The 23,260-nt window shown below is 30.4% G+C and overlaps 5 protein-coding genes and 1 long non-coding RNA gene across 12 annotated transcripts in view; all 6 read right to left on the minus strand.

Moving 5' to 3' along the window:
* LOC118440151 (ejaculatory bulb-specific protein 3-like) overlaps positions 1–3,876 on the minus strand; it is a 14,021-nt gene extending 10,145 nt beyond the window's left edge. The window contains exon 1 of the mRNA XM_035862764.2: positions 3,727–3,876. Within this exon, the coding sequence (XP_035718657.1) occupies positions 3,727–3,732 (6 nt within the window). The 5' untranslated portion in view covers positions 3,733–3,876. The remainder of the gene's footprint in view (positions 1–3,726) is intronic.
* Positions 3,809–15,904, minus strand: LOC146872550 (uncharacterized). Its single transcript, XR_014982977.1, has 5 exons — positions 15,678–15,904; positions 15,414–15,467; positions 15,109–15,157; positions 14,829–14,915; positions 3,809–3,949 (listed from the first exon to the last, which is right to left on the minus strand). It is a non-coding gene; the product is annotated as an uncharacterized LOC146872550 (long non-coding RNA).
* A 155-nt stretch (positions 15,905–16,059) lies between these two features.
* Positions 16,060–17,023, minus strand: RpL28 (ribosomal protein L28). Of its 2 annotated transcripts, none has more exons than XM_035862761.2 (4): positions 16,960–17,023; positions 16,609–16,706; positions 16,264–16,506; positions 16,060–16,180 (listed from the first exon to the last, which is right to left on the minus strand). In XM_035862761.2, the coding sequence occupies exons 2-4, from the start codon at positions 16,693–16,695 to the stop codon at positions 16,094–16,096; spliced, it is 417 nt and encodes a 138-aa protein (XP_035718654.1). In that variant the 5' UTR covers positions 16,696–16,706; positions 16,960–17,023; the 3' UTR covers positions 16,060–16,093. The 2 variants fall into 2 exon arrangements, with proteins under 2 accessions (XP_035718654.1, XP_085517490.1); XM_085661364.1 differs by lacking the exon at positions 16,960–17,023 and adding an exon at positions 16,800–16,824.
* A 97-nt stretch (positions 17,024–17,120) lies between these two features.
* LOC118440146 (acyl-coenzyme A diphosphatase NUDT19) lies at positions 17,121–18,828 on the minus strand. Its single transcript, XM_035862759.2, has 5 exons — positions 18,608–18,828; positions 18,174–18,516; positions 17,829–18,064; positions 17,598–17,753; positions 17,121–17,527 (listed from the first exon to the last, which is right to left on the minus strand). The coding sequence occupies exons 1-5, from the start codon at positions 18,689–18,691 to the stop codon at positions 17,258–17,260; spliced, it is 1,089 nt and encodes a 362-aa protein (XP_035718652.1). The 5' UTR covers positions 18,692–18,828; the 3' UTR covers positions 17,121–17,257.
* Positions 18,829–18,965: 137 nt separating this feature from the next.
* Sdhaf3 (Succinate dehydrogenase assembly factor 3) lies at positions 18,966–19,887 on the minus strand. 6 transcript variants are annotated; one of them, XM_085661368.1, is made up of 3 exons: positions 19,770–19,838; positions 19,513–19,610; positions 18,966–19,275 (listed from the first exon to the last, which is right to left on the minus strand). In XM_085661368.1, exons 2-3 carry the CDS (start codon positions 19,517–19,519, stop codon positions 19,118–19,120), a joined length of 165 nt encoding a protein of 54 aa, XP_085517494.1. In that variant the 5' UTR covers positions 19,520–19,610; positions 19,770–19,838; the 3' UTR covers positions 18,966–19,117. The 6 variants fall into 6 exon arrangements, 5 of the variants coding, with proteins under 5 accessions (XP_085517494.1, XP_085517493.1, XP_085517491.1 ...); XM_085661367.1 differs by having other exon boundaries at positions 18,972–19,275; positions 19,513–19,682; positions 19,770–19,887; XM_085661365.1 differs by having other exon boundaries at positions 18,972–19,294; positions 19,513–19,682; positions 19,770–19,887.
* Positions 19,888–20,026: 139 nt separating this feature from the next.
* On the minus strand, positions 20,027–23,241 carry LOC118440147 (cysteine dioxygenase type 1). The gene is made up of 5 exons (XM_035862760.2): positions 22,632–23,241; positions 20,921–21,062; positions 20,560–20,677; positions 20,328–20,497; positions 20,027–20,234 (listed from the first exon to the last, which is right to left on the minus strand). The coding sequence occupies exons 1-5, from the start codon at positions 22,859–22,861 to the stop codon at positions 20,199–20,201; spliced, it is 696 nt and encodes a 231-aa protein (XP_035718653.1). The 5' UTR covers positions 22,862–23,241; the 3' UTR covers positions 20,027–20,198.
* Positions 23,242–23,260: the final 19 nt, after the last annotated feature.

Raw genomic sequence — 23,260 nt, forward strand, 5'->3', positions numbered from 1 at the left:
TGCCAAGTCCCATTATTTTTATTCATATCTTAAGAATACTATGCACAAGGCAAAAGTTGTAACTCATTAAATTATTTTTCCACGGCGACTGAACAAGACGTCGGATGTGGCTCAAGGTTAATGGGAGATCGGTCACAAGAATATTTTCTGACTTTTATACTATTACATAGGTGTGTGTAAACACGTATATGATATACATACACATGTATATATGAAAGAAAACAAAAAGTGGACATGTCATAGCTTGAAACAAAAGTTAACTCTTATAAATATATAATCTTTGGCCTGCACGAGCGAGTTAAAAATTCACTAGCCTTGAAATATAAAAACTGAACTGACTAGCCTTGAAATATAACAAAATTTTATTATTCGTTTTGTGTCTGTATTCATTCAAATCTCTTTTTCTTTTTCTAGATTTGTCTACCCATTCATCTGTATCTCTCTCTCTCTCTCTCTCTCTCTCTCTCTCTCTCTCTCTCTCTCTCTCTCTCTCTCTCTCTCTCTCTCTCTCTCTCTCTTTCTGACGATTGAACCAGTGACATCACTTAAGCTTGAGATAAAAACTTTGGCTGCGTTACTTATAGAAATAAACTCGTTCGAAGAGTTATAAGTCGATTAATATCGAAAAAAGAACGATTCGACGTCACGGGATGATCATTTCTTGCACGACATCATTTCTTGAATTGAGGTCTGGCGATTCTCAACCATTCGGGAAGAGAAAAAAGTTATCCAAAATTACGATCACGTCGTAATTGGATCATCTTTGCAAGGGTTTTTCCATTAAATCGATATGGGTGTTGTAATCGTTTATTGTTCTAATTACTTTCGAACATTTCCTCCCACGTTATTCATATTTATATAATGAATTTTATTGTTATAAAATGTTTTATCATTACCTTAATATTTTAAAGTGACTTTTAACTCTACAAGTATTTTAACGTTAATTATCTACTTTTTAGATTTCAACGAAAACATATCTATAAAGGTATGCATATATATTTGTCAAGAATAATATTTTCAGAATTATTTTCAAATAAAAGATAAAATGCGAAATGATTCAAAACGTCGAATAAAACGTTAACAAGCATTTTCACGATTCCATTTGAATTCTCTTCACTTGAATTAAGCAACACTCGAAATGGACGTTGCAAAAATAAAAACTCGAAATATTTCACGATCTTTTTGACAAATACTGCTTTTGTCTCTAATCAAATGATCCAATAAATTCTTCGTTGTCTGATATTTCCAATTGTTTTCTTTTCCATTGCTTGTCTTTATTACCCAGCTCATTTTTGTTTTTCTTTTTTTTTTGAATCCTTTTGAAAAAAATTAATCATAAAACTTTTGAAATTATACTTTTCAACGCGTATAGGATCAAATCGAAATTTAATGAAACACTTTCTTTCGCGAAAAAAGAATAAGGAATATTTCATGACGCAACTATCAATGAAGAAAATAAAATCACAAACGATAGTTTAAACTCGACATCGCGATAAGAAAAATAAAAAGATTATATCTATGTATCAAGTCTTCGAAAATGTCAATGAATATTGTCACTTTGATCATTGACGTTTTATCTGTTTACTTACAATTAGTATAACTTAGGCAAAAAAACGAGAAAGGTTTGTCGCTACCCACGTATGTTGACTTTTATCTCACGAATAGAGAAAAGAGAAAAGAGAAAAGATCGAAGTTAAGTGGATAAAGAAAGAGAGATACGAACGCAATCCTTCGTTTCACGCTCGCGCACACGCGATTCGCATTATGCAATCGACGCCATTACGGTCCACGAAGCTTCCTAACGCCTTTCACTCTCGCGAACGAATTTCACTCCTTCGAGAACACCTTCGATTCTCCTTTCCTTTCCTCGAGTTTTCCTCGAGCTACGAGAGTTCTTCGTCGACTGATCATCGGAAACGAACGAAAGAGGCTCTCAGGATTAACAGAAGCGTAAAATAAAACGTCTAGCTTGACGTTCAATTCGAACTTGCAAAGATCAATGAAGAAATCATTATCGAATTTTATCGATAATCTCTGCACTAAACTTTTTCGAACGTATTTCTTTGTAATTATTTAATTATTCTATTTAAATCTCATTTAATAATTCTACGTAATTATTTATAATAATTACATAGATAAATACATTGATTTATTAGAAATATTAATCACAAGAGTTATGTTAAAGAGAAATGAAAGAAAAAAAGATTATAAAAAAAGTCATTCGTGTGGATTTACGTACATGTAAATTTATGCAAAATTTGCCCGTGGATGACTAACTGTCAAAGAAAATGATCACACGATATAAATGTTCCAACGATATAAAAGGAATCTTTTGCAAATTCGTTTCCAACGTTAGTCGCCCGTTCGTTGATTCTATTCTCTGTTCGACGCAAACACGTCCCGAAAGAGAACGATCGATAAACGACTCGCTGAGACAGCTGAGCCAGACGAATCGAACAAACGAACGTATCCTCTCGATATTCAAATCCTTTCGACTAAAAATGTCATTCGTTTCGAATTCGTCGAACTCGTTATTGGCTCATGGAAAGAAATTCATTTATGACTCGATGTGCAATATTTATCGATAAGAAGAAATAGAAACTTGGAAAAATTGATTGCATCTTAGAAGAATTTATATAATTGAAAAAAAGTCAATTCATTTACGTGTCTACATGTTTCAAATGATTTTCATTTACAACATAAATGCAAATCTTTATGAATAGAATATTGAGCTTCAATTAATACGTCCTTTCTCTCTCCTTTTTATTATTATTTTTTTTTTTTTTATATTTAATTAACGATGAATTTCTTTCGTTGAAAGAAGGTCGGAAAAAAGTCAAATGAAAAAGAAATGAAAAGGATTATTATTAAATGAGCTAGCATGAGCCTCCTCTTATCATATTTATGACAAGAAATCTATTTTAAGAGGGATATCGATGAGATCAAAAGCGATGGAAAAGTAATAAAAAATAATGTTCTTCAAAGTGCTTGCTCGCTTAGTCCTCAAGTTTCAAAAAACAAATATATATATTTGTGAGAAAGAGAGAGAGAGAGAGAGAGAGAGAGAGAGAGAGAGAGAGAGAGAGAGAGACAGTAGGTTCCATTCGAAAGTAATCGATTCACTTCCTTTCAAAAGTCTGAGAGCACCTTATCCGATTTGTGCATGAATTTCAGCACCGACGCGGCGCGAAGTTAATCTATCGGTCAAACAAACGCGTTCCAACTTTTCTTTAACTCCACTTCGAAGGAGTTAAATTCGTAGGAAGCACGATAACGAAGACGTTGTCGTATTTAAATGATTTTACGGAATTAAAAATCCTGACAATTTTTATTCTCTCGAATATAAAAGAGAGAGAGAGAGAGAGAGAGAGAGAGATAGAGATGAATTAATAAAAAGAAAAATAAATAATTTGATTGAAACTAACGAATTTTAAATTAAAACAAAAATTACGAACATTTCGAAGTGTGTCGAACAAATTTCACAATGTTTCCAACGCATTTCAAATAATAAATACAATTTGAATGACTTGTTTATTAATAAAAAAAGAAAACTAGACGAGCTAAATTTAGATACAAAAGAAAATCACGCGAACTATCGTGTTTATATAGAATCGAAAGCGAAACGCGTGTCACGATATTGGAAAGGAAACTGAACCGAGTTGCTACTGGAGTGAGTCGACGATAGTAAAGAATCGTGGCGATGGGGAAAGGCTCTCTCGGGCTTACCTTCATGTTGCGCTGTCGTTACGTGTGTCACACAGTCACGGAGGAGTCGTGTTAAGCAACTGATGCCGGAGGTGCTCGTGATCAGCTGCTTTATACCCCGGCCGATTTCCCACACTGCCCGAATTCGTCGAATCGGTAGACGCCTCTTTTTTTTCCCCCAGTTAACACTTCTTTGTCCACCCTGAATCGTGTTTCGTCTCGCCGGGAGGATTATTGTGATTTCCTACCAATCGAAATCAAACAATTGTTATTTAAAAAAAAAAAAAAAAAAAAAAAAGAAAAAAGAAAAATTAATAAATATTTCTTTTGTACAGTTTCAATGTACTATTTTATAAACACAATTAAGTTATACTAAAATATGGTATTTCACTAATCAGCTGATCTATTAAATCGTTTAATCATTTCAAACGATATTTCATGAATTCTATTTGTTATATTTAAGCTAAAAGGAAAATAGAAAAATTGATAAATTTCACGTCCCTTCGCGCATTTAGAAGAAATCCAATTGGCATTGCCAGAATCCGATCAATTCGACTGGATGTTGTCGATAATAACATTTTCCCAGTACCCGTTGATTTATTTATCGAGACGTGTTACTGGCCAACGTCTCTCACCAAGACGAAATTCGAACGATACAGATGAAATATACATATCGAATATCCAAAACTGTTCGATGGAATACGATCGTCGATAGAGGAACGATCAAACACTATAGGATCGTTATGACCGCGCGTATTCGAGGCAATTCCCATTCTATGCAAATATTCGTATATTTCAAAAGTTCGCGAGGGGAAGGGGATTAGCAGAGATGAATGAAGGACAGTCGGATGTTCCACTATCCCTGGCTATTAAATTCGACATGCATATAGAATTTACATAGGGTTGACCATATAAAATGACCATATATAAAATCTAGTAAAATTATTTCTTTCAAAATTTATGTGGATTTTATTATTATATTAAAATATTTTTTATGAATTCAATTGTACACATTTTTTCTCTTTTTTATCTTCTATCTCTGTAAATTTTAGCATATGTAAATTAAATCGATCTAGTTATAAAATATATATATACATATATATATATATATATATATATATATATATATATATGTGTATATATATGCATACATACATTCATATATGCATATGTGTCTTAGTGTGATCACTAAATCAGTAACCCAATATTTCTGTATTTTAAGACACAATTGACTATAATATCTCGAAAAGGTATATATATTGTATATCTATGTATATCTACGCATTTATAATCCATTATAAGTATTCCAAATATTACTCATCAGCTACATAATTAATCACGATTAAATGATAAACTTAATGCAAATGTATCTCAGGTTAATTAAAAATTACTTACGCCTACTATTTTGCAATCGCATACCTTTCTGCAACAATAAGTACGATAACGAATGGCTATAAAAGATCGAACGATGCAATTATTATAAGCCTTACCATTTAGTTTCTCTCTTTCTCTTTCTATATCTATTTATTTCTATTTTTCAAATTTTATTTCATAATTTTTACATAGATATAAATTAGATAACATATTCCAAATATTTCAATATATTGAAAAAAAATTTCATAGCGATTTCATTTGGCACAATGATATACACAAGTCACAAAAATCAAATTAGGAATTAAAAATATGATTTTATGTTGCTACATTATCAAACACAAACGAGAAAAAAATATATCGAACAAGAGATAGAAATTTTGTTGGGATTTCGTTAATCCAACAGATAGGATCGTTATATATTCCTACATGTAAAAAAAAAAAAAAGAAGAAAAAAAAAGAAAAAAGAAAAAAGAAAAACAAGGCTAGCATAACGAATCAAAAAATAAATAAATAAATAAGCAAATAAATAAATAAATGCCACTACGTTTCGTTAACGTTCAGCTTTTGCATGTGACCTATACTTCTCTTGCTCGTTAGAAAACTTTAGTTGAATAAAGGAAAATAATATTTAGTCTTCATTAAGTTAACGAGCATATTCCCTTTTCTCTTTCCTTCCTTATCTTTATCTATATTTTATCTTTGTTTTTCTTTCTCGTTAACTTCTTGCACCAATTGTTTCCATCCTGATTCGAAAAACAGGTTAGCTGAGGTGAATCCTTACGATTAGCTTTACAGAGTCGCTATGTCGACCCATCGAGATTTTAACTCGATGCCCAATTAAAGGCTTACTAAGATTAACAGGAATGAGAATTCAAAGGCACGCGCGATCCTAGTTCTTAATCGGATGACCCAAAGGGAAAAAGTTTGCTGCAAAGAAATCTACCTCATAAGCTTATATAACTCTACTCGTTTCTTTGCTTTTATCGTTTCTATTAAAGAAATATTAAAAGTAAAAAAAAAAAAAAAAAAAAAAAAAGAAAAAATGAATAAAATTACTAAACATCTTTGTCATTCTTTAAGCAAAGTCAAATAAATAAAATTTCGAAGTACCAAATTTTTTATATATTATATATATACGTATTTGTTTACGCGTTACAATTGCTTTTTAATTTGCAACGAAACACTAACATCGACTATTAACATTCACATAAATACATGAATAACTCTGTCGTCAATATACATATGTATTAATTTATCTTTAGCCTACGCTCTGTGGTTTCGGAATCCCTTCTGTGAATATTTGAATGTCGCTTAGTATTACGACTCTCCTCGTGGAATATTCCACGAGGCAAAGAAAGAATCGAAGATTTCTCATTATCTATAAAAAAAATAATATACATATGTATAACTACGTGTTTAAATAAGTTATTACACTTGTAAATAATATAAGTGGCTTCTTCCTCTTATCCACTTCTTCTTTCTCTTCCTTTTTGTTATATCTTCAAATTTGAGTTTTTAATATAAATCGAATTTTGAAAATAATTAAAAAATTACTTCACACCGTGAATCCTTTCAATTTTCATAGATAAAGATTGAGAGAGCAAGAGAGAAAGAAAGAGAGAGAGAGAGAGAGAGAGAATAAGATTTCAGAATCTCTAAATAGAGGAGAATATCGAATTTCGATATTTCGATATCCGGCAGGACGTCTAATTCCGTTGACCGCGAGCTCGCGTTAAATTCTGCAATATTAATCAATTTGGCCGATTACGGTGGACGGTGTGTCCCACGAAATAGAGCTCATTAATAATAACCAGAACGCGCAGAATATGCCGGTACCGTAAGATTATTAATCATGTTCCTGACGTAAATTCACAAGGATAAAGAAGAGTCGTATGGATCGTCAGCGAACGTATGTATACTATACGATAATCTGAACGTTACAAAAACTAATATCCTATATCAAGATTGTTATCGTATATGTAAGGGTCAAGAGAGAACATGTACAACTTTTCATAAGATTAACTAAACATGACGAAAGGAGATTGATAAAAGAACTTAATTAAAGGTATAACATTCAATTTACGCAATTACTCAAATATTAATAATTAACTAATACTTTAGAATATTTATACATTTTGTAAAATTTATTTAAAACTATTATTATTTAATGCAATGAATAAAAACGGTAGATTTTTTGAATATTTATTAATTATTTATCATTACGATTTTCATATGAACGTCTCATAATATATGACTTCAATCTTTATTAATAAATATAAATAAATTTTCGTAAACAATTAATGATACTGACAATCGATTACCATCAATTTGACTATACTTTTTTCAACTTGAAACATTTATTAAAACATAGACAGCTATGTTCTATAAGTATAGAAGATTGAATGAGTCAATTGCTAATTTATTTTTTCTAAACATTAAATCTCATTCTTTATTACCAAAAACGTAAGATGCAATGGTAGAACCGGTTTTATTGTACTTTATAACTTGACTTTTTTCTATAGGCTCTTTAACATCTTTCTAATGTTGTTATTAGATCGAAAGGAAAGATCGTTTCCAAGAAAGGTACCACATGTTCGAACCTTATATACAATTCCCTATACAAATTAAACTACATTTTCTATTCTAATTAATTAATCTCACTTGAGATGCATTAGGAAGTATCGTAAACATCTATACGCACATATATATATATATCTATATACGTATGTACGTACATGCATACATACATAGGATAGTCGAATCAGAGTAAATTAACAAGGGACGCGCGAAATTGCGCTGGCCACGAGGGCGTCCTCGAGAATCCGAGTGTGTTGGATTATAATAGGGTTAACAACCGACTCTGAAACATCCCATGAAGTTATGGTAACGTAAATATAAGCCTTGCGGCAAAACGAAGAACTCGTAATAAACGTAAAGTTACATGTAAAGGACTCCTTCGTAGCGATCGCAATATTGAAGTATAGTACGTGCGGTATTAACGTGATTTCAAGCTTTGTCTACAATGTACTAGTATTCTCAAGCAAGTATCTATGAGTTAGTTTGCTAGTATTATGCTACCATACTGTAGCGGTCAGTATCCATTAAATACTGACACCTATGAGCACACGTTGCTTCGATACACTTTCTGCACTTAGGGAGAAGGTATTGCCGATTTCTATGTCAAATTTATTTATTATTCATAAATACGAAACAAATATTAATAAAATCACGATACAATAAATATTCTTTCGATGTTATTCGTGTTAAAAAAAAAACGTCATCTTTTTTACATAGAATTTTATATTATTTTATACTATACATACATACGTTGAATATCTCCGAATGAGTTTAGCAATGCATTATAATATGGCTTTCAACTTTTATTGTTTTCTTTTTTACCTTTCATTTCTCCTTTTTAAAAACACGTTACTATTGTTTTACATATACATATATGTATATGTATATATATATATATATATATCTTTTTTTCGTTAATTCTAATTAAAAAAAAAAGATATTTACGTGTCCCATTTCATATAAATACTTGTCAACCTTCATCCTCTACACATGTATCACGTAGAGACTATTTGTATTAATTTTATCGTCTCTGCATATTTTTCTATGAGTTAGTGATGTAATAAGCGACGAGTCTGAATATTAATAATAATTAAAAAAAAATAAAAAGAAAAAGAAAGAAATAAAAGAACCTGTCCTATTGAACTCGTCTCTCGCGAGGACTTGAAAAACCTGTCCCCAGAGAAATTTCTTTCACATACATATATATATCTATATATATAGAGAAAAAGAGAGAGAGAGAGAAAGAAAGATACATATGCAGATGTATAATTTGTTAAGTCCAATAGTTCAGCTTCATATAACGAATTTCATAATAGGCTCAAACGAATAATACTTTTTTTCAACATTCAATCATATTTAACAAGTATTACTTATGCAAAAATTTCGTCCATCATTTATCAAACAAAAAAAAAAAAAAAAAAAAAAAAAAAAAAAAAAAAAAAAAAAAAAGAACATCTATGCAATGTATAATTTCATGGAATATCATTTTTATTATTTTGACCACCACGACCCATACTAAGATAAACATTTTACATTACGCCTCGATTTGCATAAATACACGATGTATCTATACACATACATATAGATGGACCTATATATCTACATATACACATATTAACGTGCGAACTAAAAGATCTATTTCGACCAATTCATCTCGTTAATATTGAAATGTCTGCTATTTATATACTATCTTAGTATCGATGAAAAATCTATATTTATTAGATTTATATTCTAACACGTTTATCGTTTATTCTTTATGAACGACGATAATACATATTTCAAATGACGTAAAATAATAAAACGAAAGGAATTCTTTGACGATAGAACGATACTCGTAATAGAAATGTCGTCTTTGTGCAAATATTTTAAACGATCAAAACAGAACCATTACTTCATCATCCAAAAAGGAATGCATTGTTCTATCGGTCGTTAGTTCGTTCGACGGATATGGCTAAAGAGAGAATTGTGTATGCTTCGTACATCCGATGTTTCCTGGAGTGTTGTCATTATATCGCAATGATTATGCATATTCGGATAAGCAATCAACACCATTGAGGTACGTACGCGTAGCGGGCAAAGGTCGCGAGTGTTCGCCTATCTCGAATATTTCCTCTCCGAGATTGTCACCATTTTCCTCGAATAATATCTATACGTACGAGAACAAATAAGACGAATAATAATTTAATTCTGACCGACTAAATAAATTTCACATATATGAAAGGTTCGTTGCGTTCGTTGAATCTAATTTATTTACAATGCAAATAAAATAAAATCTTATTGGATCATAATAATCCGGAGGTTTATCTTGCTTTTTTTTTTCTTATTAAAAAATACATATATATACATATATATGTGTGTGTAAAGTTTTTTTACATATCAAAGTTTAATTTTATGATGACATTGAAATGTCCATTGGGATACTCGTCGACTAACAATATATAAAATATTCATTTGAATGAATAAAATTTAAATTTTGACAATAAGATTCCTATACGATATGTTTACTTTAAACAATATCAGGAATATTACTTCGAGGACCGATCGATTTCCAATAAAATTAACGAAAAGTGTAATTTTCGAGTTGGTTCGAAGGATTTCGCTTACGTTCACACATTACCGACGCGGCACGATGCCAAACTCGGCTATACACGATATCCACCTCTCTTTTTCTCTCCTCTCTATTGTTCCTACCCTTCCCATCCTTATCGTGAGTTGAATTAAAACGCGAAATTGACGGGATAGTAGCACACTCTATCCTCGTTTCTCCCGGAACGACCTAATGAAATCCTCAAAATCGAGGATCGTTCGTTGAAAAAGGAAAAAAGAAAAAAAAAAAAAAAAAGAAAGAAAAAGAAAAAAATATCAAGTCTAACATACATATGTATCCACGGATTTTATGAACTTCCTCTCCTATCATTTTTTTCATCTTTTTTCCTTACGAGAACTCACCAAATCATTCTACAAATATTATATGGCTTCGCGGCCGACTCGTAACGTTGAAATAATAACGAAGAGAAGATTTCTCGAGAAAAGAGAGAAAAAAAAAGAAAAGGAAAAAACAATGATATTTAAGTTGTAAGAGTAATGAGTTGTAAAAATGTAAAAAGTCTTTAAAACAAAAAATGTTAACAATTCTACTACATTGTTATGCTTCTCTAATGACGAATAAGGTAAAGGAAAGGAGAGCATGGTGAAAATTAAAGAAAAATGACTATTCTTGAGAAACGAGGATCACAGTGGTAAGATTATCCAGCTTACTCCAGTACCTTTGGACTAATGACGTACTGAATATCATGAGGATATAGGGATATACGATGCTCTACGTGGAAGAGAAATAGTACAGGTAATATCTCTCGCATGCTACCCGCGAACTGTTTAAGAAGAGCAGCAACAGCACCAGCAGCCTCTTCTTCCTTCGCCTCCTCCTCCACCTACACCACCTCCTCTTCATGACTCGACGAAGCATCGCGAAAGAGGAAGACGTGCTTTGCGTTCGATGATGGAAGAGAGACGACAAACCACTGAGAAAGATGTACTACGTGCTACGTTGAATATAATTAAGCTTTTCGAGACGTCAAAGCGAAATACAGCTCGCTTCATTAAGAACCGAGTTATATTCGCAATACTACTTCCATCGTAGCTCTTTCAAATAAGAAAGAGAGAGATAGATAGATAGATGGATAGAGAGAAAGAGAGAGAAAGAAAGAAAGACGAAATGCTTTCAATTGTAAAATATATCTTGGGAAAATAAAGGATCGGTGTGAACGTAAAGCCACAGGGCAAGCTCGACCGTACTTCTCGAGAATCCACCAATCACTATAGTAAGAACGAAAAAGTATAAGTAAAGTTTTCATTGAAAACTCTAACCGATTCTTCTCCCATTGCCTCTCCTGAACCTTTAGAATCTATTCGTAACAAAAATAACCGTTCAACAAATGGAGATATATCTCTATACAAATAATTATTAATATCATTTGAATTAATAATGTAAGTAACAAAAAATCGATTTAATTCTAAGTCATTATATGAAATGTTTTTATAATTGTTAGAGATTAACGTGATCCTTCGAGGCTTATTCGTAAGATGATAAGCAAGCAAGAAAAGTGCCATTTCCGGCGCGTGGGAACAATTCGTGGCAAACAAGCCCGAGTTTCGTAGCTGCTCATTAACACGTCAACGTTGAAGAAATGATGCTTCGAAACTGACGTAACGATCATCATTAAGCTTCTCTAGTTTCCACGGACTTTGGATGAGTCACTCTGTAAATCTAACATAGAACTTTCCCAAGAATCCGCGTTTATTCGCTAATTTCTCTAATCGTATAATTTTCTTCTCATATTTCTATTTGTAATTGGGCCACGTATATACTACGATACAGAATAGTCAAACTCGTCGATTACACCCGTTAATGGAAACACACAAATTATTAAATACGAAAGCAACTTTTATATCAAAGAGAAATAAAATGCATTGTGACAAAACAATTTCTTCTCGAATAATTAATATAAACAAAAGACGTGCAACTATCGATCGAAAAAATTTTAACCGACAAATTTTAATTCTAAAAGAATTTCGAAAAATATATAAATAAAGATTTCTACATTTTTCTATAACTTTGTCCGATCTCAAAGAGAAATTTTGTAAATTTAAATTGATCAGAAATCTTTTTATAATTAACGCATAGTACAAGTTTATAATATTTATATGTCGACAATCTATTTCAGGTTTATTTTTTACAAAAAATAATTATTATTTTCCTTATTCGTTTTTAATAGAAACCATCGCCCTACATACCAGAAAATCGATGGTAAATGTTACCAAATGAATAAAATAAACCCTCGCTACGTTGTTTTATCGCTATTAAAAGAAGATAAAGGTAGAGAGAACGATTAAGCCTTTTGAAAAATAAAATAGCTAAGGGAAACGAAGGAAACGAACTACTTATCGGTTACTTCGATACATCATGGCACTTAAGCGAAGAAGGAAGGTTTCAAGCGAGAGTTCTAAGATCGATTAGGTTCAATCGAAAGAGGGAGAAGGTAAAACTGTCAATCAACATAATTCGAAACATATAAATACGTTATCGTCCATAAATCACCATTTGATATATCGTGAGATTCAATTATTTATAATAGCATTATAGAATTGAAACTGGGAGGAACAAAAAAAAAAAAAAAAGAAAAATAGTTATAGCTACAATAAGATGTAGCAATTTTCTATTCAACATTTAATGCTTTAACTGACTCTGATTTTTTCTGAAGAAATTCTTATCAGAGATAAATGTATTCTGGAATATTGATTAAATTAATATAGATACTGTACGTATACACTTTCCATAAAATTTCGATATCTAAAAAGACGGTCACGTGTACTAATTCACTACAGTAACGTAAGAGAGGTTCAAAGTTATTTTCCCCAAAAGACCGAAACCTCTTCTAATAACTTTTAACATAGAAGGATACTTCAACTAGAAACGCATTACAGAGTCACGTCGTGTAAACGCATAATCGGCATTTTTTTTCGCCGAGCACAGCGAATTAAGGGGAAGAAATATAAGGGACAGACATTTAACTTGGAAGAACGAGAAAGAGAGAGAAAAAGACATCAAGTAGTTCCTGGTGGAAGAATCCAGCATGGAATATATAATATTTTAATTTCGTGGAAAATCTGATGATGTAATTTTAGGAGTAAGGCGACGCCCAGCAATTGTTTCAGCCGGCTTTCACTCCTGCATTATTCATGAGTCCTTTCGGTTTTTTTTCTCTCTCTCTTTCTTCTTTCTACTTCACCACCAGAAGGGAAAGTCTTTCTCTTTCTTCCCTTTTTGATCTGGCCTTTTTCGTTCCCTTCTTTATCATTCTCTTTCCTTTTCTCTTCTACACCTGCATGATTCCCACTGGATCTATATGTATACATATATATATATATATATATATATATATATATATATATATATATATATATACATATATATATATATGAATGTGCTACTTATATACGTGTGTACATATATACATACAGCATATATATATATATATATATATATATATATATATATATATATATAAAAGGAAATGTGCTCGTGACAGGGACTGTTCTACGGTGAAATCTTCTGTCATCTCAGTCTTATTTTCTTTCTTTGCGGCCAGCAGCAGCAGCAGCTTCGAAGCTCTAAAGAAAGAGACGCTCGAAGGAAATCGATGGAGGGTTGGTCGAGTCTAGCGAGCTTGAAGAAAAGACTGTGCTTCTCTTATATCACGCGAATCGCGAGAACAAACGTTGCTTTCGACGTTTTTATCAATAGTAAACCAATTATAAGTATAAAAGGACTTTGACAGTTACCTCGAGTTCGATTAAATTCTATCGTTTTCGTTGAAAGCAACTCGTTCACCAACTGAGAATACGAAGAAAGATTTATTTTAATTAATTATAAATAATAATTAAATATAAATACAAACGCATTAATATAATCAAATATAAATTGTACAAGTAATAATTATCTACTTGCGCATTGATAAAATATTGTTAAATATAACAAATAATTATCTACAGTTCTTCATTTTATATGACGAGATCTAAGTTTCGTTCTCACCACATTCAGACAAATTTCAACATAAAATGAATGTCATAGTTGTTTTAAGGCTGCAAAAGGGATACACAAGAGCAAAGATACCTTTCATACCGTCTGCGTGCTAATTTGTAAGGAACACGTACGCGCTGTGATTAACCACAGAGCTGCAAAGTTGGCCTCGTTACTAGTGTAAATAGACATTAGCGCCGTTTCGTGTAAACATACAGTTTTCACACCTAATTGCCGTGTACGCGTAAACGGATTTAGAATCGCTTGTAAAATACAAGGAAAACTTAACGACGTGATCATAATATTGATTCAACAAAAAAAACAACTATAACAACGTGATGTCCTAGATAATTATATATTTCACTTTTAATACGTGTATCATTTAAAATATATATTTATTAGCGTATTGATTACGTAAATGTAAGGTGGTTATATATACATAATGTAATGAACGATTTGTCTTATCAAAAGTAAATTTTCATAAATCGATATCACTATTAATACTCTCTCTATTCGAAATAACGACTTTCGAATAAAATTATTAATATTATCATAGTATCTATAGACAATTATAGAAATATAAGGAAATTACCATGAAATACGTCCATTTCGTAATGATCTGGTACTCGATTACGTTGCTTCCTTAAAATAATCTCCATTACAGCAACCAAATCGATAACTGTAAAATATATTTTGACTTTGTTATATCTGCAGTAAAAAAATATGTTTAAATAAAAAGAAAATCATGTAATATCAGTTAGCAAATACGTAAACTAATCATGGCACTCATAGATCTTGGTGGTAAAGAATTTCATCATAAAATAATAAATTTTAAGAAATTTTTAAGTTCTAAAAGTATGTATTTAACTTACATTTGTAATTTTCCGCTCGAGTGATCTTCGTAAAATTTTCTTTCCCAAACTGTAACAAAAAATTTTACATATGTAATTTATATATAGAAATTGTCACTGAGATTTTAAATAATTAAATAATTATATCAGAGTAGCAAATAGAATTTAATCATGGCCATCATCGATCTTGGTGGCTATAACTATCATCACAATTGATTTTCTTAATAATTAATTACTCAAAAAAAGAAATTTAGTATTTAGCATGATTGAAAATATGAAAAGTATTTGTAACTATTAAAAAAAAAAGAGTTAACGATGATAATTACCATTAATTCACGTATACTCCATTCTTAGGTGCTTCCTATAGTTAAGATCATAACCTATAAAGCAAAATCCCAATTATAGGCATCTACATTAAAAATATATATTTAAAATTACAAAAATTGCTTTATATCAGATAGCAAATACTTAAATTAATCACGTCACTCATAGATCTTGGTGGTAAAAATAATTTCATCATGAGAAATTTTATTTAAATCAAAAGAATATAATGAAATAACTAATATTATATTCAAATAAAAACTAATTACCATTTTTAATAGTTCATCTTATGTATCTTCTAGTATTTCTCTTTCTCTCTTCAAATCCCCATATTCAAAATACTTTTGATGGACCTAAAGATATGATAAATTACTAAATATAAGTATATATTGTTATCATGGAACATAAGTATTTAATACTCACCAAATACCCTAATATATTATAATACTCAATAAATATGAATATCGATAAAAAAGTTAGGTATATTTTAAATAAAAAAAAAAAGCTCTACAGAAAAGCAGAAACGATTGATCATTTCATTGTAAATAAAGTATACATTAACAAAAATTATAAATAAGAAAATACTTATTTATAAACATCAAATAACATAAAAATTATCATATCTGCTTCACTGAATTAATAAATCTAAAATTACATTAAAATGAAGATTTATTTAGATACATATTTAATCAGCTTTCTTAGGCGCACGTGTTTTTTTAGCTGGTAAAGGTTTCTGCGATCTTAATACTGCACTTGCACGACGTAATGCAACCTAATCAATAATGATAATTGTGTTATATTTTCAATAGAAAATCTATTGAAAAAAAAAAACTGTATATATTCATTTGAATTTACCTTGGTAAGGTCTACACGATATTTATTTGCTTTAAGCAATCTCCGTAATTTATATAAGGATCGACGAGCTCCACTCTTCATTGTACTTCTGACAGTAGCTTTTGCTGGCTTAGTAATTTTATTTGCTTTTTTATAAACAACTGTAAATCCCTTTTTGTCGGGAGTGTCTACTATGCCAACACTTTTTCTATGAACCAAACCGGAGTAACGGTAACTACTGAGATTGGTTAAGTTGCTAGGTTCCTATAATATCGTGCAATAGCAACAAATTTATGTCAATAGCTTACATTATAATATTTTATTATAAAATGCTGTGAGAACGTGGATTAAATTAATTTTACAAACCGTGGAAAAAGGTTTGTTGATATTACGTTTCTTCAAAAGAAACGCATTATTGTTACGAATTATCATCCAGTTTAGATGCGACGACATTTTGAAACCTTCTGTAATAATAAATATTAAAATCGCCTAGATTAAAATACATTCGAACAATTCTATATTACAATAACTGTTTTAACTAGCGAAAGAATACGAACCTAATATGCGTACAGATCGAACGAATAAAAATGACGTATCGATAATATTCTAATTAATAATATAACGCGAATTAAGTATTATATGTTTTAGTGCAATATGCGTAATCTAAAAATCAAAAATAATACAGAAAATATGTATAAAATTTGACCAAGTACTCACCACGTGCGTCGTTGCGGAAAACTCACAAGAAAGAACCTTTCAATATGGCGACAAACATGGCGCTAGTATCTTCGATGACAAAAATAATAGAGATAGGTATGTACGTACTAAACTTTCGACATATCGAAGCGCCACCTAGTATACAAATCATGAACCTACGTCTTTCAATTCTTATAGACTAACCTGTTGAACGTTTTAAATACTCTGCTCCATATACACACATATATATATATATATATTTTTTTTTTAAGCAAAATTATACAGAATAGATAAAATGTTACATTTAGAAAACATTTTGTTATTTTTTATTCAAAGATTTAATATAAACAACTTCGACGGGCATTGGTGCTATATGACCCTCCGTACTATCGAAATTATGAACTATAACCTTCTTAACTTCAAGATCAAAAAATATAATTCTGTTCTTTATGGTTGATATTTCTTCGAATTCGGCAATTGTCATATTTGTTTTATCGATTATTTGTTTTTCTGTTAAACTTGGATTTTTAGGATACATACAATCTCCTGGTAAGACATGCATCTTTCCATCTTTTAACAATACCCTGATCTGTTAAGAAAATTATATTATTGCATTATTATTAGATCATAATTGTGTAATTGAAAAGTTTATCTCATACCGGTAAATATAATTCTACTCCAAGTTTACTCCTCTCTATTGCAAAATCTAATAAATTTTCCAAGCACTCAAACTTGACAATTCTTGAAATTTCATAATGCTGTGGCGGAGCCATCATCATATCTGTAGCTGCACATATATTGTTTGGTGTATCCCACTAAATATAAAATTTAATAACAACTTGCTAATAATACTACTACAATCTTAATCTATAACCTATAAAATATCTTACTTTTACATCTTCCATTTCAATAGTTTCATAATTGTAATATGGCATCAATGGCATACAAGCTATATAGAAAATAGTATCATAACGTTTTGTAGTAAAATATGTTGGGGTTAACCAATTGCTCCATTCGTGTAAAGACCATAAATCTGGATAACACTTTAATTTTTCGCACATTGTATAGAATTCTGTAGCATCATCATGTACTTTGGATTGCCAATTTTGTACATCCTCTTTGGAAACTAAACAAATAATATGATGTATCTGTTTTTTAGAAATATTACATTTATATTATATTCTAACTTTATTATTGATATTAAAGATAAATATGTAATAAAAAGAAAGTATTACTTGGTAGAGTATGAGCCCAATTAGAAAGAATACCATCTCTTTTAACTTGTTTACAAAGTAAAATACCACATTCTTCAAATGTTTCACGAATTGCAGTGATACGAAGAGAGATCTCTTTTGGCAATTCGTTTGATTTTGATTGAAATATTTGTGGACGTAAATTAGTATTAGGAAAAAGGGAATTAAAGCTGTTGGTATCAAAACCAAAGGTACGAAATAACTTGTGCCATTTTAAATCTGCATCAGCTGGATGTGTGACTCCTCCAGGAAATACATACGATCCAGGATAAAAACTCGAATTTCGATGACGTTTCAAGCATAGTAATTTATAATTATACTGAAACTATGTTATCGTAATATTAAAAATATACATTCTTAAATGTTTGTCATTATAAATCGTAGAGAAATTGGTTTATTTAATTGTTAAAACTTACGACTAAAGATGGTAAAGCCCGATTATACTTTTGTCTCTGTCGTGCGGTTAAAATCAAACTTGCTGATTCTTTCCAAACTTTCATCTTTTTATGTTTATTAATATTTATTCTTTAAAAGCTTAAATATCACAAATGGATTTTTCATCAGAAATTAAACGAAAAGAAAATAATTTCATAACCTTTTTTACGTTATTAGAAGTATGACGAATATCGATATTTTTCGATAAATAAAGTATCAATCGATATTATAGTATACACCACATTTAAAATGTGACAATTCTACTTCATATTTTTAATTTACGCAAATATATTATAACGTTTTAAAATGTAAATTAAAAGAAAAAAAATATAATAAACAACAAAGGAATTTTACAGAGCATTTATAATTATGAACTAGAATGATAGAATCCTTTTACTGCAATTCTCTTAGACTATATTTGAATTAAATATTGGAAATATTTTAAAATATTTAAGTTTGTACTTTCTTTACATTCACAAATATTGAATTTATTATTTACTAAATTTATTTTCAGATTTTCCTGTTGCTGCTATCATTAATTCATATAATTGATGTAATTGTTCATCCCTTAATTTATCAAAATCTTCTTCCTTTAAACTTTTTCCTATTGGTTCTGATGTCTGTGGTCCTCGCAATCCAAGTTGTTTAGCTAACGACAACGCATAATCCTGTACATTAAGTATTCATATCTATATATATATATATATATTATTTTTTAAGATATTACTAGCAATGAAGACAATAATAAACAATCTAATATGGACAGTTATTAATAAATAAATCAAGTTTGGTTACTTAAATATTATGTTATTATATTATAACCATCCATAATTGTTTAAATATTAGTTGTAATTATTTAAATATTGTGTTATTATGATATAGTTACCGTCCATTCGTTTAAAAAGATATGCGATTCAGTGGGATTGCATGTCTTGTGTCTCCTAAATTCATCATGAACATATTCATTTCCAAGGGCTTGAATTTCTGTTGGCAAACCACGATGTAACCTCAAAATCATTTTATACAACATTCGTACACGTTGGACGTGTGTGAGCGCTATCATAGTTGATTAAATAAATAAAAAATACTGTACATTTATGACTTTGCTATCCGATGATTGGTGAAATTTAAAAATTTTATTACCTTACGTTTAAATGAATACGAACGTCTATGTTATACTAAAAAATCAATACCGCTGAAAATGGAGCCCAATGACGCTTTAAATATGGTACCTAATAGCGGCTAATTTAAACCATTGACACTTCTACTTCGCACGTTATTATTTATTAAATCGTAATATTATAATAATAAGAGCGATGATTTGAACCTATGATGATTTCTTTTTTTTTTTAATTTTATTAGATAAAAAACGAATGGACTATAAAAAATCAATAGACGTATTTTCTATACCATTATTTATATATATGTACATTGCTTACATAATTTATCAAGTTCTTACAAAGTACTTTATAATAATAATAAATCTTGACTATATTCTATATTCAGATATTTTCTTATTAATAATTTCGAAGTTACATTCATCCCATGCGAGTGACCGTAAATTTTAATATATTAATTGTCTTCGGGATCTCGGGTATTTTGAATTTCCTGTGATTATCAAAAAGAAATAATTATATAAAATTTTAATGTTAAACTTTTTAATAGAAATAATAGATTTGAAATAATTTCATATAATCTTACCCGATTTCGTTTTTCTCCGTACTTCGACCAAAACGTTACCGTACACGCACTTCTACGTCCAGTTTGTTTATTAAAAACAGAACACGTTGAAAATGGTGGAGAATAGAGGTGTAACGATACTGCAGGATTCACGGTGCTCGGATTTTCAACTCGATGCAATCCCAAAGAATCTGAAATATTAGGAATAATTAATTTGAATTCTTTTCTTTGAGAAATAAAAAATATTTGATACCATTGATGTAACAGATCTCGTTGAGCTTGAGTGTGTTCCTCTCGCGTTCTATCAATTCGTTCTCGGATTCTTTCATCGTATCGTTGTTTTCCAAGATGGAAGGCCATTCGTACCGTGTCTTCATCGAGAAGATAAACATTTATTACATTGAAATACGAAAAGACAAGGCGAACATAATTCATAAACTCGATGCGTCGATTAAGAGACTTTGTGAAAAATAATGTTATTGAATAATGTGGTCATTGACCACGTTGATAAAATTGTATTATATTAAATGTGTTTCAAAATGAATGATATGGCATAGAAAAGAAAAAGATTAATAAGTACAAAAGTGTATCGAGTTAAAATAAATAAATCGAACCTCGCAAAGTTCTCCTTGAAGAACCTTCATAACACAGTGTGCGTTTGCGTGATCGTGAATAGCTGATCCATGACCTTCGCCCCAACATAACACCATAAGATTGAACCTTCCATTTCCTTCATCGACCAAATTCCTTGTATACCTATGGACAATGCAGTCGTCTAAATTAGAAACGTTCTAACAAAGCTATTTTTATAGAACAGGAAGTAAAAAGTTTCACCAGATAAGTCTTTATTGTCAGCTGTGTATTTGCTCGCGATTACTCATTGACATTTCTTTTTAATATTTTTATTTTAAAATTCAATGGCAACATTTGAAAAAAATAATACGCTTATAAGGTATTTTTTCTTCTTCTTCGATATCGCACACATATTATCTCACAGGTTTTGGATTTTACAAAATTGTTTACCGACAAGGCAAGTTGCAGTTAAAGAAATTACTATGTTTTCTTCGTAATGCTTTTCGTACTTTACAATGTTTCGACTGGATGTCAAAGAACCGATGTTCTGGATCGTATAGAATGTCTACGGAGAAGGGGCCATACGTGGAAAGTATGGGTAACGAGCCATTCACCGGATAAGTTCTTTTACAATGATATATCTACATGGAGAACGTGTGCAATTTAGTAAATTCGTAACTATGACTTTCTCCAATACTAATATACTATTAAAGTGAAACTGTATGATCAAGATAAAGATAATAAGTTTTGATTAAAAATATATTTTATATTTTCTTTTATATATATATATATATATATATATATATATATACGAAATTATGTAATGCTTCTTATTAAAATTTTGTTCATCATTTCTGCATATGAGAAATCATTGTATACGTCTCGGTATCGTATATTTTTTTTCTAGATATAAACATATCGTCTTCTTAGAGATGGATAATTATCGACTTAAAATTATATTGATAAGGTCTTCGATGTAACATTCCGTAAAAGTCTACATTATTTCTCGCTTAATCCGAACAAAATGTATTATTCGTACTGAATGTTTTTGCATATATATATTTTTAAATATATCGAGTATGTAACTATTTCATAACATTTAGTTCTTTCCCATTAATCACGTGCAAGATAATGGACCACGACTTACATCCATCCCTTATCGCTGATACTCTTCATTTCGTTCGATCATTCATTTCTCAAATACGCGATAACAGTTATATGTGATTAGTGATTATTTAGCAAAACAGAAAATAAAATGAAAACGAAAACATGAGACAAGAGAGGAACGAATTGAAGAGGGAAACACGATAACCTCGTTATGACCTTCGTTGTGTGTTATATTACATTTGACCATATCATTGAAAATATTTGTTTATACATTTGAGAAAAAAAAATACGTTTATAGAATAATAAACAAATATTCCGATGATCGATGAACATACGATCATTCGCGAATGTACATTTACTTAAATGCTTTATAAAATTCTTTGTAATCTTTATCTAACAATTTTTCTTTATCTTTTTATACAGTTTGACCCATCGACATTTAACATGATTACAATTTGATCACGTTCTTTTTAAATAAAGAATAACATTTTCAACTTTATTTTGAAACGCAGTCTTTCAAACTCGTTATCGAAAGCTATGTTAATGATCACATAGTAAAACAAAGTATCGATTGATGTAGCATATGCAATGTAAGACACTTGCTTTCAATCGATAAACTATATGTAGTCGAATGTATATAGTCACCTGTATCTGTCAAACTTGGCGTATTTCTTCCACTCCAATGGATTGCTCTTATATGATTCCATTAAGTCTTGAACGTGGTCGATGTCCACGTGGTCGGTCTTGAAAGCATCGTGTAACGCATCGATGAGTTCTCGAAGCGTAGAAACCTTCCCATGTCGAAAATGTTCTCCCCCTAAACTTTTCTGACGACAGGGCTCGTATAATTGAGATTCACGATTACAAATGTTCATTTTTCACGTAATATTTTAATCTTCCTTTCGAGAATTCGATTATAAACGCGTTTTTACAAATTCAAATTGTATCGATCGTTGAGAACAATTTTCAATAACTTATTACAGTGCTTCAAAACACTTGATATTTTTATAGATATTATTTTTAAGATTGATTCTTTTACAAAAATACAAACTAAAGAAAAACGATTATGTCCGATCGTTCAGATTGCACGACGAACACTGTCTAATGCGTACCACTACTACGACTTTTACTCGTCTACGGCTTCTACCGGTCTAGTACAACTCCACTACAGCATCTTATATGCAGCGTAAGATGCTCCCTACTCCGGAGATTGTCCGCAAACGAGCATTGAATTTTCGTTAAAAGATCACTCTTCAAGTTTATTATAGATATTT

The sequence above is a fragment of the Vespa mandarinia genome, chromosome 14 (genome assembly GCF_050613455.1).
Source record: "Vespa mandarinia isolate Hongniang chromosome 14, ASM5061345v1, whole genome shotgun sequence".
Classification (NCBI taxonomy): domain Eukaryota; kingdom Metazoa; phylum Arthropoda; class Insecta; order Hymenoptera; family Vespidae; genus Vespa; species Vespa mandarinia.